Source organism: Sardina pilchardus, chromosome 5, assembly GCF_963854185.1.
Source record: "Sardina pilchardus chromosome 5, fSarPil1.1, whole genome shotgun sequence".
Taxonomy (NCBI): Eukaryota; Metazoa; Chordata; class Actinopteri; order Clupeiformes; family Clupeidae; genus Sardina; species Sardina pilchardus.
The window spans coordinates 34,716,580-34,735,648 of record NC_084998.1 but is presented as its reverse complement, the minus strand read 5'-3'; the positions used below and the strand labels follow the sequence as shown (position 1 = coordinate 34,735,648).

Here is a 19,069-nt window from a genome sequence, read left to right as displayed (position 1 = left end):
ACACCAAACTTTTCAGTCTCATACCTAACTATATTTAGAAGGTTTTTACAGAAGGGCTTGTTAATATATTATTCTTAGCCTGATTTGTATGACATGTTATTCCTAAAAACGTAGCGAAAATGGACTTTTTAAAGGCTATTGGCATTATTTCCTGATTTACTGAATAACTGAACGAGATATCCATAATTCCCTCTCTTAAATACATTTAATCTCTTATGTGAACAAAATGAAAAGAAAAAAAATAACCTGGATTTATCCAATGTTCATATTTTATCTTTAAGTTTATGCAAATCAATCAAATCATATTTAATTGTATCATGCCTAATTTGCATATGCAAACATTAAATTACAGAAAACTTGCAATACATTTATTTTTCATATTGATCTAGGCAATCAACTGGTGAAATTTCATAGTGATATCTGCTTATTAACTTTTTTACCCTATTCACCTGTAGTATCTCCGCCTTATATTCAACACATTGGACAAGAAAGGCTTAATACTAAATTGCCCAAGGGATATCACCAGGCACCCTCCTGAATCTTAAAGAGACCCTATGCAACTTTCTACAGGAGACGATCGCTCATTGTTTACATCTGGAAGTCTGAGACGAAGAACCACGCTTGCAATTTATATATTTAAATATAGCCTATACATGTATACATATACACGCTAAAGCTGTCGGGGAAGCTCTGCATAGAAAATGCAAGCATAAAACGAGCGAAAACGACAAACGAAACCGAAACCAGAGATGAAATCGCCAATCCTGCATAGTTCCTCTTTAAAGAGGTACCCCTATAGTCTACTAGATTCTGCAACAAAAAAAAACTTTAACCGGCAAAACCAGGTTCACCTAATATGGCATTTGGCTGCTGGACTATGATGACTATGAAAGGCATTTGCTAAACAATATTTTTCACACTAGAATGAAAAATATGGACCTTTTTCAAGCAAAAAGTGACCATGCCAATACATTTGACATGAAAATATACATTTGACATGAAAATGTATCAAATCAAGTAGAAAGTGCCATTGTACAACAATTTATGACTAAAGGAAACTGAGATATAACCAGAGACGGTTTATAAAGCGAGATGACTCATATGAGGGTCAATTCCGGTTTCCCTGTGACGTAGTGCCACTCCCATTTAGGAGGCAAACGGGAGAAATAAACCTTATCTCGGATTATGACCATTCCCTTAGCCTACATTCAGCAATGCAAGTAACGAACCCATATTCTACAAGGCACACGTCTTTCTAACATTCCCACATTGAAATCGTATTTTCCAGTGAGATAAATACATAGAAAAATAACTTTGTTCACGACCTGTCCCCCCTGACCTGACCTGTCTCCGCTAATTGCGCAGGCCACCTGTTATCAACGGCACACTGCTTCTGCTGCTTCTACACTGGTCTAAACCGATGATCTCGTCACTGATCACGCCCATTTAGGAGGCGGAAGTGGGCACCATTTCATTCCATTGAAAACCCCCTTTATGATTCATCTTCGTAACTATACGATCTTTGATATAACCTTTTCTCTTGTCAGTGGGGGCCATTTTGGATTTTATGTTAACTGCCACTAGGGGGGCCACCCCAACTTGTATCCATGGATTTTTAAAAACCTTAGGCCCATACCTAACACCCTGCCAAAAATCAAAAGCTTTTCCAGAAGTGCCCAATCTTCATGATTTTTCACGTATACTATGAGTAAAGGTAGCCTAGGCCTAACCCACTGTACCATGTCATCTGTTTCAGTAGACACCACAGGAGAGACATAGAGTATATTTAGTTTCATAATGAAAAGTGAAAGGCAGGAGAGAGAAGGAGAGTTTTATTTCCCCTTCAAACTTTTAAATTCCTTAGACTAATAAAGCTAAGATAAACACATAAATTAATTAATTAACAATAAATATGCCCATAAAATAAATCACAAAATAAATAGCTGCACAGCAATTGTGTGTAAGTGCAATCAGTGTTGTGACGCGTGATATTATGGAACAGGACCAGTCGCCATCTTCTGTCAACTTTCGTAACTTTTATCCTGGTGCTCACACCCCCCACACACAGAGACAAGCACATCCACACGCACACACACAAGCACACAAGTACAAGCACACACACAAGTTCAGCTCAGCTCTCCCTCCCCGTAGGCTACTGACTTTCTACTTGTTTCATATAGGCTTACGTGAAATTCTGCCTCAGAAGGGCAACGTGAGTTGAGAAGGGCATATGGGCAGTTGCCCGGGCAACCTGAGTAACCCCCCTGTGCACGTCCCTGGAGCCAACCATGGCTCCTTACACCTGACACCTGACAATAGGCAACAACCCACTCAAACAAAAGACACCATGAAATGTATTTATTTATTTATTATTTTACTATAAAAAGATGGTCAAAATAAATACAATATGTACCATTTCAAACAATAGGAAAACATTTTGTGGCATTACCCATAGGAGCCCACGACATAACCTGCTGTTAGATATTTTGGGTTTGTGTGTGTGTCTGCCGCTGGATGACTGACAGGGGGAAACTGATTGTACTTAAACAATTCTTCATTTGGCTAAGAAAAATCATGCCTGGAGTCATATACAAACAGGTCATATGGATTACAGTGGGAAAGGCTTCTATGTTATCCTGAAAAAGAGACCATCCATTCATCAAAGAATTCTAGTTTTCCTGGATCACTTCCTCTGAAAGACACAATACAATACTAAGTATTCAGAAGGTTCACACAAAAGGCTGAGGTTTACACAGTGTTTTTCAAAAAGGTAAATGCATTGCACACACCATGGCTCTTTAGAATACAAATTCCTTGCATTTAATTCCATTTTAAAAATCATTCATATTGCATTTTAAATGCTTCATTTTCACACTTTGAACTACTAAAGCAATAGAAATAAAAAATATAATATGATCTATTTGGTATCAAATGAGCATATTCAAAGATAAGAAACACACAGATTGTATTGCCCAGAATGGAAGCACTCATGAGTGGTGAAGGCCTAAAAAGTCAAAGTTTTAAATTCCATGTGTAAACTTATATGAATAAATAAAGTATGTATTTAACTTTCTATCCATTATTGTATGACAGTATTTTCTAATGATGCTTTTACATCAATTCATTTCACTTTACAGTAGCTATTTACATTTAAGGGGAAATAGATTGCTGTTTCTTTCCCTATATACAAAACATTAGGTTAATTAGGTTATTCAACGAATACCATTTCTTCAGTGTAGCCAGTTATGGTGCTGCTTGTATTATTGTACTGTTATTAATATGAGTATCAATATCCTATTTGCCACATTTTAATATTTTACATTTGAATCCATTTTGCAACACTTTTAATTTTTTAATGGATCAGTAGCTAAGCAAGAAATACTCAACTAACCTTTAACTTTGAGTCAGCTGACCCTTTCTGAACACTCAAATGTAAGCCAATTTATATTGTTTATTTTTACTAACGATTCATTATGATACATTAAAATAATGCTGAACCCTTTTTTTGTGATTGATATCCACTGGACTTTCATTCAAGGGACATTAAATCTCAATTGAATAGCAGATGTTTCATACTAAAGATAAATAGTTCAGAAAACAAAGAAGATTACTCTAAACAAGAAAGGCATTTAAAAAAAAATCTGGTCATAATACTACTGAAATGTTAGTGTGACAATTATTTGGAAATAAGCTTAATGTGAGGTATTGGTAAAATGTTGTTGATATCTGAACTTAACAGCTAATGAAATACATCCCATCCCCTTGTGCACAGAAGCAACATTACTGATGGCTTGCCATTTTGTCCCCCAAAGAGCAAGAAATGTGCAGCATCCTTCTAAACATTTTTTTTTTACATTTTTACTGGAATTTTATTTCTACTTAATTCTATTACATGTATATAATGTTTGTGATGACAGGTATCATGACATCACCTCAAGAGATTGAGTACTGTTTGGCATAAATAATAAAGCTATGTGCTAAACACTTTTGTGGAGAAAAGTCACATTATATTTGGTAAAGGTAACCACTTTGGTAATAAAAGAAACATTTGATCTGATCTACTCATTCCAAAAAAATATTTAAATGTCTGATAAAATTATAGAAAATGTGATTCTAAACATGAACAATATGTCTTATTTGCAATGAAACAACATTGCACATTATAGTAGAAACCAGATATAATATGTACTTAGAGAAATTTGCTTTTGCTATTGTACGTAAAGAAAGAGACATTTGGACCACAGTGAAAGTACAAGGAATATTCACAATGTAACATTTCAGTTGTAATATGACCAAATATTACAAGCTGTGGCTTGTTCTTGTGCAGAGTACTTGCTACTTCAAGTCTGAATCTGCTCAGATCTGAGATTAAATTAACAGAACAATGATAATGACAAATGGCATATCATTCTCCATCTACTGCAACAAATGTTGAGCATGTGGTTCAAGTTCACAGTTGTGGTTATTTCTTGGCATTTCTTGGGTGTTAAAATGTGGGTACGCAATAATTGTGAAAAGTTCTTCTCCAAATCTATCTGATTCTTACCAATCACCCTCTACATACATTTTATGTTTAAATTGCTACTGTACTACCTGTAAATGCTTTGTGGGGTAGTTTCAGTTCGTTTTGTATTCATTGATTGACATACAGATGTGGGTAAGGCACTTAAATGGTTTAAGTCTTCATGGCATATCAGAGGGGACTGTAGCCAATCCAGAGGTCTGTCGAACAGCGGGCCCAGAGTGCACAGCCTTTGGACAGTCTGGAGTCAAGACTCGGCCATTCTCACCCACACTTCCTGTTATCGACAAGCGGGCTTTATTCCGCATCGCCTCTGTGAAGGTCAACTGTAACCCAGGGGTATGGAGAACATGGAAAGGAAAAAAAGGTCACTTTATTCTAACCAAACAAAGTTCATCATTATAAATGCAGAGATTTAATAATCTCTGTAATGCAGAACACAAACTGTTCTTTATAGCCAAAAGAGTTTAAGTGTTATCGTTTTGTAAGCATCAACCATTCTAAGACCCAGTTCAAAAGACTCCACCTTCATTCGCTTGGCTTCATTTCTGGACTTGTAGCAGAATTCGATGAGAGCTACCAGCATGGCCAGGCCCAGGCCCCCCACCAGGATGTAAAACACTCCTGCCACGTTACTAAGACTCAGGGCTTGAGAACTCTTGTCCTAAAGGCAGTGTATGTAAAGAAATGGCATGTCAAACTCATGAGAGTGGAGAGAACAAGCATACATACAATATTAAGTAAACAAATGAACTGATTTAGACAAACAACAGATATTTCACTCACACACACAAACACATACACACACTTACGGATGTGTATGCATACAACATGGTTAAAGAAATTGTGCACACTCTGTGAACATGTGAACATCCATCCATTCACATTGGCATCTTTTGATTCAGACCTAGTGAGGATGTCCTGCACCTCAGCCAATTCATTGACTATTTAGGCCTTTCCAAAAAACATAATGCAATCTACTTAACTATAGCCTACTTTTACGAAGTCTGGCAAAAACATTTTCAGTGTCTTCTACTCTAATGCCTTCCTACAGGATTTTCAAAGAAACTGTATGTAAGAATTGCAATGATGTGATGGATCCACAATACATCCATAGTTACATCATTACATTTTAGTGTCAAAACAGATACACCTATGTTCATCTAAGACAGGAAACTATTATTCTTTGAGGCACACTATATTGCCAAAAGTATTTGCTCACCTGTCTTGACTCACATATGAACTTCAGTCACATCCCATCCTTAATCCATAGGGTTTATTATGATGTCGGTCCATTCTTTGTAGTTATAACAGCTTCACCTCTTCCGGGAAGACTTTCCACAAAGTTTAGGAGTGTGTTTTTTTTTACCATTCTTTCAAGAGCGCATTTGTGAAGTCACACACTGATGTTGGACAGGGCGACTGGCTCTCAGGGGCAGGTGTACTAACGCTTTTGCGCCCACTTCAGGCGTATTTGTTTCGCAATGTGCATATAATAAGATGGCGAGGTATGTACTAACAAGCTGCAATGAGGTGAAGGCGCAGACTGCCTGTCGCGGGAGCTGAGAATGGCAAATTGCGCTTTGCCGTCTCATGCGTATGGATTTATGGGAGTGTCAGATGATAGTAGGAGGTTCGTGTAAAAAGATGGGAGGAGAAGCATAAAATGCGCCTTATTATCTATTCCCCTGTATGTACTAAAACTGCCTGTGAAAGCGCACGTCTATTTTGCGCCTAAATATTTACGCCTTGTAAAAGCAGGTGTTAAATGCGGTTTGCTGTTAAATGCATCTATAAGAGAATCATTCAAAGATAGCAAAATCGCTAATTAAACCACCAGTTTTGCGTTTTTGTACTAATCAAAAGCAACCTTAACATTTGTTGGCCTTTCGAACGTCTACATCACTTTCACGCCATCCGCTTAAACTTTCCTACTTGTTAGATTTGATAAATCTTCCATAGCCTACGTGTACAAGTAAGCCTAGTTTGAGTAGAACTACTGCTCTTCATTATCTTCCTGCTTGTTGACATTATGCATTGTATTATTTCATGATCGCTAAACGTTGGATTCCTTTTAATGTTGTTATCAGTTAACTTCATTCAACTGCGCTTCTGATTGAAGTGTCGTTCAGTTGTTGTCCTTCGCTAATTGCGTTAGGGGGCGGAGAACGGCGCAGATTACCCAACTAATTTCAGGATTGGTAAATACGTAAACTGAAGTAACATAGCGTGTGCTTTCTGCGTGTTGGCCTTGGCGCAAACAACGTTCCGATCGCTAATCTACGTACATTTGGCCCTCAGTATCTGCTATAATTCATCCCAAAGGTATTCTATTGGGTTGAGGTCAAGACTCTGTGCGGGCCAGTCAAGTTCATCCACACCGGAATGGGCCATCCCCGAGCCTGGCTTTGTCCCTTAGTTCCAGTGAAAGGAACTCTGAATGCTGCAGCATTAACCAAGAGATTTTGGACAATTCCATGCTCCCAACTTTGTGGGAAGTTTGGAAATGGCCACTTCCTGTTCCAACATGACTGTTCACCAGTGCACAAAGCAAGGTCCATAAAGGCAAGGATGACAGAGTTTGGTGTAGATGAACTTGACTGGCCTGCATAAACACCTTTGGGATGAATTAGGACAGATACAGAGAGCCAGTTGCCTCGTCCAACATCATTGTGTGACCTCACAAATGCGCTTCTGAAGGAATGGTCAAAAATCCCAGAAACACACTCCTAAACCTTGTGGAAAGTCTGCCCAGAAGAGTTGAAGCATTGCTGCAACGGGTGGACCGACGTCATCATAAACCCTATGGATTAAGGATGGGATGTGACCGAAGTTCATATTCGTATTTTTTGCCAATATAGTGTATAACTAATTACAAACCTTTCTGATTTATACAACAAAGTGTGCTTCAGAATTGTGCTCCATTTGAAATTTAATCAAGCATATCAAATGACAAATGAAATGTCAGGGACTTTACATATCCTAATTGTTTGTTGATTGTTTCACCTCCATAAAGTAAACATATATGGCAAGTATATGCAATATATGCAATAGCTCCCCTTGGATAATGCATAGCACGCTCAAGAACATTATGCCTTATATCTAATTTAAAAGAGGGGGAGAGGGGGAAAGGAAATAGCCTTGAAACACGGCCATTGAGATTCGCAGTTTGTTGCTAATACAAAGGAAGTGTCCATATTTGGATTGTAGCGTCATGCAGGAAAGAGCTTTACACTGGTAGACAGTCTATCACCTCGCTCCGCCTCTAGCTTGTGCCCCGAAAATCGGTCAAAGCTCTACATAGTCGAGGAAGTCTCTCTTATCTAATTGCATCCAGAGGAGGTGAGAAAGAGGAGACAGGAGAGAGACCGATATTCGAGGAAAGACAAATTTCAGTCGGCAATGTGTGATCATTGGTCCAATCAACTTCCTGTCTCCAACAAGTTCATTGGGATTTATTAGCGAGAATGAATTAGTAGATAGTCCAAGAAAATATCTTTATATGCTAAAATAATCATAAACTGCAAACACGCAAACTCAAAAAAAAAAACAACAAAAAAAAAAAACAATTCAGGCCTGGTTTGTTCACGCATTGTATAATAGGTATTTATTCATGTCTTGAGAACTATCAAACATAACCTCATTCATTTAATTTAATTTAATTTAAAATATAAACCAACAAAACATAACACGTCTTTTGGCGCTTTGCAGAGTGTTAAACATTCAGAGAGAGCCCATGAGAAACAGAGGCGAGGAAAAACTCCAGTTACAAGACAGTAAGGTACATGTATGGGATAATGGACGACACGCCGTGCGGTTATTCAAAGTTAATGCACGTTCTAGACGGTGATACGGCCCGACGCGAAGCGTGTCCTGTTAAATGAATGAGGTTATGTTTGATAGTTCTCAAGACATGAATAAATACCTATTATACAATTCAAATCATGTGCATTCATAGGAGGGTCGGGGAAAGTGGGAGTTTTGTGTAAAAAGATGGGAGAAGCGTAAAATGTGCCTAATTTGGTATTCCCCTGTAGGTACGAAGAACCATAAAAGCGTACTGCTTTGCAGTGAAATATTTCCGTCTTCCTGGTATTAATCCAAATTGCAGTAAAATATGTCAATTAGAGGAACTTTCAAAGACAACAGAATTGCTATTCAGAGCACCAGTTTTGCATCTTTGCACTATTTCAAAAGCAACCTTAACTTTCCTTAAAGTTCCTATTAACTCTAATGTTGACTATATGTGTACTGTTTGTATATGAATGTAAGTAAGTACTTGTATGTATATTTTTATGTCTAACAATGTCTCATTTCTTTGTATTAGAAGTGAGGCCCCCTGCTGTGACCACCATTGCAATTTCAGACAGGGCTACCTTTGTCAAGGAGCAGCCTACCATTGGTTAATTGATGGTCCAATCTACACACCTGTGAACCCTCACAGAATGATGTCTTCTAAGACCCCGTTTATATGACAACGCTGGTCGTTTTTGTCTTCACCGCTTTCACACCTTTAACGATACCGGTCACACAGGTGAAAACGCCAAGTTGCCCAGAAGAAGCACGCCAGTGGGTGTTCCCGACCGTAGCTATGCAAATGCCCTTCCTCGTCAATGAGCGTGCTCAAAATCTAAACAGCAATGTAAGACAGGGCTGCCAAGGCTCACGCTTTGAGCGTGACAGTCACGCAATTTGACCCATTCTCACACAACACGCCATACTTGACATTTATCACGCTTATTTTCCCCTTTCAGTAGGCTATATATTATTATTTTCAGGATAATAAACTTTGGTCCTTGTCTTGCCTTGCCGTAGTTCGAGCAACTCTGATTGACTGACCGCAATAACCAACCACGGAAGGCAAAACGCAATATAATCCAATCAGGAGCAACGTAAGGCAGGTCTTGGCGTTGAGCGCTGAGTCCCACATTTAAAAAGTTCTCCTACTTGCTAGATTTTGTTCACTGATTATTTGCTGTTTAGTTTCCAAGTTAACATGTAGCCTACTGTTGTAAGGCTGCTATAAGATATAGAGTATCATTGCCCTATAGCCTATTTGTTGCAGAGCTGTGTAACATTTATTTGCCTCTCCTCTTGGTCAGTTAGCCTAACACTTGAAAAAGCGACTCTAATCGGAGCTGCAAAGTGTCACGCTTTGAGAGTGACAGTCAAGAAATGTTTAGCCTGGCAGCCCTGATGTAAGATATGTCAAGCACATTCTACATCGTGGATGTTTGCACAACCATTGAGAGCTAATGCACAGTATTGCTTTTCAGTTTCTGTCTTGTAATGTTATTGTAGCCTATATGGCCCCCTAGAATAATATCGAATGTCTATCAGAACTGCCCGCCGCCAAACACCTGAAGCAACCCTGTATTTCGCATGCACGGTTAATATAGACGACGGACATTCGCCTACATTATTTACTGGAATGTAAAGGAGGCCAGCGTGCCATTAGCTATTGTGGTATCAGACACTACAAATGATTTAGGGTAGGCTATTTTATTTACTTGGGCTACGCAAAGCACAGGGCAGTCTGTGGGGCAGTGTATTTCGAGGCATTTGTGAGATGTTTCGTTTGGATTATTAAGTTTCATGTGAGAGAATTCGTTCAACATGCTCTGTCTGTGCTGAATTAAATTGAGTTATTTACATCGCCGCCACAAGTAGACTAGGCTATAGTTGCTGTGTGCGTATTAGACTATAACTCCTGCGCAAACAAAATGTAGGCTCTGCATTAAGTTGATTACGGCTACGTGTTCATTAACTCTTCTAGCAGGGGGAGGTGGTGAATTTAAAAGTAGGCCTAGCCTAGAGACTATTTTGGCGCAGGTTATTGTTAATGCGTTGTCGCTGGTCGTCGAAATCATGCAGAATAGCAGTGCAACAGCGCACACACGGCTCCGTGATCCAGCATTGTTGTTGTTCTGCCAAGGGTCTAGTCAGGTGAGGTCAAGCGCGGGGGCTGGACTAGAGGTTCGAGGTGGGGCTATGTCGTCATAAAAACCCCAGATGTGCCTTTACACGGCAAAACGAAAACGGGTTTTTCAAAAACCTCCACCCTAGAAGCAGTTTTCAAAAACCATCGTTTTCAGCCTCCAAAACGGCGTCGTCGTGTAAACGAAAGGCTTGACTGATGAAAAAAACACAGTTTTTGAAAAAAACATAGTTTTCTATCTCTGTGCGGCTGCTGTGCGGCAGACGTTTCCAGTGGGCGATGCTCCATTGAAAACAATGGAATTCTATTTTTTTTCGTGGCGCGGCGCGCCGAGTACGCTTCTGGTGGGCGATGGCCTTTAGTGTAGATATGAAGGCTACAGTATGTAAGCTATCCTACCAGTCGTTTCACTGCAGGCTACTAAAGTGTCAGCTCTTGCAACTCGTTTGAAGTTGGCAACTTCATTTCAGTCTTTTAAATTCTAATAAATGAAGAGTTATTTTCCAAAATAGCCTATATCCACAATTTTGATGCATTTTCATAAATCACTTTTTAAATGTGACTTTCCAAGTAATTTCAGTGGAATTGTAATTGGGTTATTGTTATTTATCTATTCGTCTGTGTAGCCTAGTTGTCTTTTTAACTATAGGCCTAATACAATGTTTTACACAGTCAGCAACCTTTTTGCATTTACATGCAATGGTAATTCCTTCCATGGAATTACATTTTCTAGTTATTCAAGTGTTTTGCACATCTTACTCTTGCTTATGTAGGCACAATGTGAACACTCCTCGAAATGAAATCACATTGCAGCACCCGCTAGAAGTCAAGTTAGATAACTTGACCCAGAGTCAAGGTGGATGATTTGCAACTTAAGTGGCTCTACGAGGGTTTGTAAATGTTTACTATTTAGCACATAATCTGAAAATACAGTCCATTTTAACTGTGGGTTGTATTTTTTGTTATTCTCTATAGTTATGTTAGATATACTGTGGTCATGCTTATAAGATGCATGCATTGTTTTTGTGTTTGAGAGGGAAAGAAAAAAGGGCATTAGCAATAGCATTTCAACTATGGAAGAATGAGGATGAGCTAGTCAGCTAGTGATGGGGAGAATGGCATTGACATGTACAGTGGATGGAGAAAATAGCCACCCAGCATGACTGACTGCAGCTTTATTACCGTAGAAAAGGACCGTCAGTTAAGCCACTATGTGTAACTTTCTATGTGTAAAACTATGTTATACGGTCTGTGAATCATTTGTTCAATTGAGAGTCCAAAATAAAATTTAAAAAAATAAAGGGAAAAAATACTTATTTATGTATTTGTTTATGAATATGATAAAAACAAAACAAAGACATTTGATTTTATGCTCAGGTCAAAAATAGAAATGTTTAAACATGAGCTCTGATCTGATATGTGTGAGATTAGTGATCGCCTGGTGGAATAAAGCCTGAAGTGAGGTTCATGGTGGAGTTTGGTTGTTGTTTAGATACTTTAGACACTTACAATACATTTGATGTATCCTCTACAAAAGCTCCTATACAACATAGGTTTTTAAACTGTTACTTGGACACTTTAGACACTTTTGAGACAACACATTTCATTTATTCTATACAAAAGGTCCTATACAACATAGGTTTTTGAATTGTTAGCGGAGACTCCAATTTCATGTTGGCTCATGATTACTTTTAACAGGAAAATCTGTAAAATCTCAGGTTTGCAGGAGCATTTTCTCCCCTGCATCCACTGATTGAAATGTTTCTACTTTATAGTTGTATATGCAATCATTGTTGCCTTTGTAGGTTGTTGTAGTTCTCAGCAGTGAATACATTCTTCCTTTGTGTATTTGAGACTGAATGTTTAATTGATGAATGATGATAACGAGGATATAACATTATTGAAAATAGTTCACCCCACTTTGAGCCATGTAGTGTATCAGGGATTTATATGTAGTGTTGATTTTTGCCAAAAAAGACATCTATAAAGTGCTGTCTATCAATTAATTTATTCGAGTAATCTCGAATAAAACCAAGTTAATTCGGAATAAAAGTTCCGCTTTAAAAGAGACCATGTAAACGCTTATTCCGTTTGAAAATGATTATTCGGAATCAAACTTAATTCCGAATTAAGTGGTTGGTTTATTCCGATGTTAAAGCGGAATTAACTCCCTCCTTGATCATGTAAACCTTTATTCCGATTCAAAGTTTATTCCGTTTGTTTGGCGGATGCTCGTACAAGGAGGAAGAAGACGCGCATGCTCGTTTCATTGCTAATTTGGCTCCATCTTCTTCCCCCCTTCTCCGACACTCTTCTCCTCCTCAGCTAGCAAACGTGAAGCTTGACAATATTCTCAAGCTGCTGGTTAAATAGTAGGCCTATTATCAGAATTACTGCGAAAACCGTTTTCATTATGTTATTGTCCATGCTGTAACGCTAACCCGAGATGACAAAAAAGCCGCTAGCCAGCTAAAGTTTGTTTTCTTCCGGTAGACCTTATTAGGCTACGTTCCTGCGCCGCCAGTCCAATCGGAACCCTTCCCGACCCCCAGACGTTCAGCGGAATACAATAAAGCGGAATTAACGTATGTTCCACGTAAACGCCAATTCGGAATTATTATTTCCATGTAAACTCGAAGGAGAATATTTTAATTCCGAACTATTTACTTCTGAATAAACTAATTCGGAATTAAAAACATCATGTAAACGTGGCCACTGTCTAATTTCCGTAACAGAGTTGAATGGTGCCAGTAATATATGGTGGATATATGGTCACAAGATGGAGGCATGAAACATGAAGATTTTGTCACAGAATGCAGGATAGTTTAACACATTTCCTCATAGTGCAGTAAACCTTCTGTCATTCCATGATTCATTTAGTTAAATCTCCAACTTGAAAATTGAATGAGTGCCAATGCTGAAATTTGCACAACCCTGATGCCTAAAACAAAAAGATAAAATAATAAGTAAGCCTTTTATAGTCCCCTAATTACTAGTAGACATTAATAATGGTCAATTATAATGTATTGTTGGGTAATTGCACATGAATTAAGCACATCTACTATTATAGAAGATTAGAAATACCAAGAAAACTTCCATTATTCTATCAACTCAACAAAGAACCATGGTAACGAAGATAGACTTCCATACTTTACTGTATAATCTTTACAAACATACTACATATCCCTGCTACACATATGCACTTAAAGTTTGTTTCTAGGACCTAAAAAAACACAAAACATGACAAAAACTTGTGTATTTATATTCCATTATTGTTGCACATTATGGATGGCTACTGTAGTTGTAACACCACATCCAAGATAGGGTGTGTTATTTTTTTGTAGCCGGTGTCCGTTTTACATTATGATTCTATATAATCCTATGGAGCAGACCATGTTTCCAAGAAAAATCCTCACCTTCTTTTCTGCAGCTCAGATCAATGAAGCTCAAAGACAGCTGAAAAATGTCTAACTGTCTAACTGTAATGTCACTTTTTTATACAGCTGACCAATTACAACTGAGTAATGAGACCTTCATATCCAGCAGAACGGCAGATAGTAGCAGCGAAGAAACTTATTATGATTGACTTTGAGCACAATGAGCTATATGACATGGCAGTTAAACTATCACCATAGTTTGGAGCTGGAACTGGTCAGTGTGTGTGTTTATTGCAGTTGAGTTGTTTGAAGAATGATCTATCATTTACTTGTTTCTCTGTATATATGTACATATTTGTAATAATTACCCAATAATGCTCTATAATTGGTATAATAGTTAAGGTGTTTTAGTATTAAATAATATGTTATAATATAAACAATATAGTTACCCTGTTTTAATAGGTTTGTAGGGGACTGTAAAAGGAAGGGTTACTAAATAATCTGCCATGTCTTGTTGCAGTTACATTGCAACTGAATATGCACATGCATTATTTGCACAACATTGCTCATTCTTGTACTCCTTCATTCTTTCCCTCTATAGTCTCACTGACACACAGCTTGCCATTGTGTCTGTGCGAGCATTACATAACAGTGAGAGTCCTAGACTTGAGGAGACTGACCTTACTTCCCGAGTCGTTGGGTCCACATTCGCCCTTATCGTACCACCATATGTTTTTCAGCTTGTCTAAGATGCCTGATTCACTCAGTTTCAAAACGGCAAGGTTTACAGGAGTTCTTCAACCACGTGGAGAAATAACATAAATAACATCATAGATCATGTTATTTTATGTTATTCAGTTACAGTTGCTAACATACATATTCTGTGAAAATGATGGAAATAGGGTCCCATGTGTCATACATGTCTCTATCTTTGATATGGGGCCTGTGGTTGGTGTAACAGACATATGAATGGGACCCTACTCCATCACTTTCAGTAACAGGCACATACTGCCAAGGCCAACTGCAAAACTATTTTTGGAGGGAATTACTGTCTATCCAAAATGATTGATGAGGAGAGATACCGGAAACAAGTTGCATTAGACATAATATCCTGTCCAAAAAAAAGATCTTAAACATATCAGCAGTCTATAGGACATTATATTAACAGTGGCATGCAAGTTTGGACACCGCAATCAAAATCTGGTATTGTAACTTCAAGGAGCAGTCAGGGATTTTATATCATTTCAAGACCATAATATTTTTGTCACATTCAGCAATCATCTCCTCATGACCGCTAGCTACGGCCATTCCATGATTACCCTGTCAAAAGTCCCGGTGTCCGCAGTCCCAGGCTCCGAAAACAGGAAACAAACAAAGTGGGGGCAGTCTGCCCCCAAACAAAAACAAAACTCTGCATGGAATTTCTCTGGGAGTACGGTAGGGGTGAGCTACCTCGCTGGTACGTTTCGTTTGGTCCTTGGCTATAAGCATAATGTACGTCTTTTGCACAAAAACATTTGCTAATGAATGTAAATATAATCATTAACACAAACAAATGCAACTTCCTGCAAAATCACTGACAGCACCTTTAAGTTAGTAGAAGGTGAACTGCTCTACAAAAGGCATTAGGACTAAACATTTGCAGCAAGTCTTTTTTTTTTTTTTTTTTAAAACAATTTTAGAGTGAAAAATGGAAAGGAACACCAGTCAGATTTTCACCAGTCTTGGTAAAGTGCTATGAGGGCCCTAGGAAAGCACAACATGAATCCAATAACTTGACAATTGAGTCATTCCGTGTGAAATCAGACAAAATCCAGGAAAATGGTTGAAACACTGACTCCGAATTTCCTCAAAGTTTGTCTTTAATCTTTAGGTTTCATAACTAACACCTGTAAAATATTTTTGTTCAATTCTATAATCCTTTTGCACTTCCACTCTCTAATAGGCCTCATCTTAGAGGTCATGTTTGGACAGTCATATCTTAAAAGTGTTATTCTCAGCCTGACTAAACTTTATAGAATGGAAGGCAAGCATGTTCTCAGAAAGATCCAACCATGACAAGTTTGTACCTTATTGGCTGTTTATTCCCTCGTGTAGGGAGAAAAACATGCAAAAAAGTGATACTGAGCATCTCAAATCTCCTTTATTGGGCCACACCTTAGTCTGATTTACACCATACTAAGCTCAATCTTTTAAGATTGAACATTAGTCTGAGGAGGCTGTGCTTTGTTTCTACTGCACAATAGGCGTGATCACTGGGCATCGTTCAAATGACTCCGTAGTCCGTACGCAATTGCCACGAGCAGGGCTTGTTGCTTAGTTAAACTTTTACCAAAGCCGGTCGATAGAATCACAAACACGTCCTTTTTCTTTATGAAATGTTCCAGGGCAAGTTTTTCTTCTGTTTTCGAAGAAAACTTGCCTTTAAAATCTTCGATCGATAGGAAAATCGATAGGTTGAGTGTGTACACAACTGCTGCTTCGCGTCGATTACGTTTTGTTATCGTCACGTCACCGGCCAATACCGTGCCAGGACTAGAGTATGGCCGTTTCTGATTGGAGCCAAAGGTTCAGGCGAAACACAACATAGCATTTTGCTCCTTTTCAAGACATGACTCTGATACTGTAGGCTACTTGAATGGAATGGAATGGCTATATTTCACTTCTCATGTAACAAAAAATAATGAGAAATTCCTAATACCTTCAAAATGAAAAGATGCTTCAAAATGAAACCTTGCTATTTCCACATAGATTTTCATGGTCCTACTACTTAGCCTACCCCACATAGCATATCAGGCTTATGAAAATCACACAAAATAGAAACACGTCGGGGCAATTGCTCTGTCGCTAGTTTGGAGTTTAACACGGTTTTAAACTCGGTGGTGACGCAAGAAGTCACGTGACGACTTAAGCTCCATTGCTGTGTCATATGCACCTGTGGTTTAAAGGAACCGTATGTAGGAAATATATTTCAATTAATCATAAAATGGCCCTGATATGTCCCTAGACATTTAGAAATCATGCTAATTTCAAATACTTATATCACTGACAACAGTAGTCCGGCCAAGATATTGTCATTTAAAAGTGAAGTTGCAGCCCTCAACTGATGTTGATGTTGTTATGTTGTGTTTTGGTTTGATGCGCCGCCCTACACTTATCTATGAATCACGAAGTCAGTAGTATTTCGCCATCCGGGTTGCCAGCTATGCTAGTTACCACCATAGACAGCTGCAGCTACAAACGTGTTGGATAAAAAATGTCTACCGTTATGGAACCTAAAAGACCTTGTTATGAATCCGAAATACGTCTAAATAAAACAAGGATTTAGGAGATTGAGACGGCTGAAAACGGAGGAGAATTTGAAGACAGACGTCAGTGTTGTTAATTTGCTCCTGGACAGGTAAAGATTCATCAGTTTGGCTAACTTACTTGTAGGCTACTGTAAATGGACATTTTAAATAGCCTATTCATGACAGTTGAACAAATTATGCAAGTTCGTGCAATAACGTTATGTTGGCCATATGGAGGTGGGTCATTGAATTGAAAAGGTAGGCTAATATAAGGAATTGTTTGGGAAATAAAAGCAGCTAGTAGTCATTGCTAACGTTAGCAATGCATTATCAGAGTGAGTTCGTTTCTCTGTCATTATGCTGAGGAAAACAGCACTTGCCATTGAAAGCTAGCAGCCTACGTTCCTGCTGCAGCTAGCTGGCAACCGTGACTCAGAGGGGAGGGGGAGGCGATTCACCGCTCTACAGTATTTTTGAAAGTAATTGCAGTACTCGTTTTGGCCAAAATCCTACATACGGTTCCTTTAACCTGCTGCTGCGTTTTACCTTGATCTCAATTGCTGTGTCTTCAAGGAAATTCAAATCACCCACTAGAGGGCGCATTTAGTGCGTGTTAGTCTAATCCCGGAGAGGACATGGTTTTACGGTAGACTAAACCATAGATTGCAGGATAGCTAGATAGGTGACGGCTTACGCTTCATAAACCAACACACACTGTTGGCTAGTTTGGACTTATTACACAGTAGGCTACAATAAAGGCTACAAGATAGCAGTTGCTTAAGTTGGCAAATGCCTAACTAAAAATGTACAAAGAACGAGTAGGCCTATTCGTAAAATAGCCTAACGCACGGTAGATCGTACCATCAACCCTCGATTATGGTCTTTAATTAGGCTACTTAGGCTGCGCAAAGCATTTATTTGAGGCAGACTTCCAGGCAGGAACTTTTGTTACGTGCGTTTTATTGTGAGACCAGAGAGACATGCGTTTTGTTAGTGGCACCGGTAGGCTATTAAAAGCAGTAGTTTTCAGTTTAGTTTGGGGTTTAATTTACTTTTAGACTGTTTGGTGATGTTGCTAAATGTAGAGACTGATGGGCACTGAAATATTATTATATTTGTAGGTTCACTATTAAGTTTCATGTCGTTGAAAGGGATTTCCACCCGCTGTTTGCGGGAGGCGCTTTCATTCATTCAATGACTGAATAGAATAGAATAGAATAGAATAGATACTTTTTTGATCCCATGAGGGAAATTCGTTTCTCTGCATTTAACCCAATTTAATCGAATTAGTGAACACACACAGCACACACACAGTGAGGTGAATCACACACTAACCCAGAGCAGTGAGCTGCCTGCCCAACCAGCGGCGCTCGGGGAGCAGTGAGGGGTTAGGTGCCTTGCTCAAGGGCACTTCAGCCATGGTGGACTGGTCGGGGATCGAACCGGCAACCCTCCGGTTACCCCCCTGTGCGCTGTGAAACCTTATATTGTGTAACATAGATTGAGTTTTTTTTTTTATTATTATCGGCAGGCCTACTCATATGAAACATAAAAGGTACATTCTCATTTGACCATGCTATGCAGTTAACCGAAATGGTTAGTCTCCACAGTAAGCCCCTTCTTCAATTTGGGCTGCAGCGACGAGTTATTATGCATACAGCCGGGCCATCTCGCGGCAACATTGCGAATGCATTGTTATCGCAAACCATTTGAGAGTTTAGAGCTGTAGGCTAGGTGAACATCAGAAACGGCAATATTATATATATATAAATAATGTTATTACTTAGTAATATAATTCGAAAACGTCTGCCCCTATCCGACACACTAACATGCATTTCACAGGCATTAAAGACAGTTGTGACATGATGTAGCCTACACCGCACAGATGCATTTTGCCTGGTGTAGGCCTGTTTAGGCTGACAAAATACGTAGCCTAGTCCCA

The 19,069-nt window shown here is 38.8% G+C and overlaps 1 protein-coding gene across 1 annotated transcript in view; it reads right to left on the bottom strand.

The window, feature by feature from the left end:
- Positions 1-2,363: 2,363 nt before the first annotated feature.
- LOC134080763 (glutamate receptor 4-like) overlaps positions 2,364-19,069 on the bottom strand; it is a 183,140-nt gene continuing 166,434 nt past the window's right edge. The window contains exons 15-16 of the mRNA XM_062537366.1: positions 5,049-5,186; positions 2,364-4,848 (exon numbers count right to left, since the gene is read on the bottom strand). Of these exons, the coding sequence (XP_062393350.1) occupies positions 4,684-4,848; positions 5,049-5,186 (303 nt within the window). The 3' untranslated portion in view covers positions 2,364-4,683. The remainder of the gene's footprint in view (positions 4,849-5,048; positions 5,187-19,069) is intronic.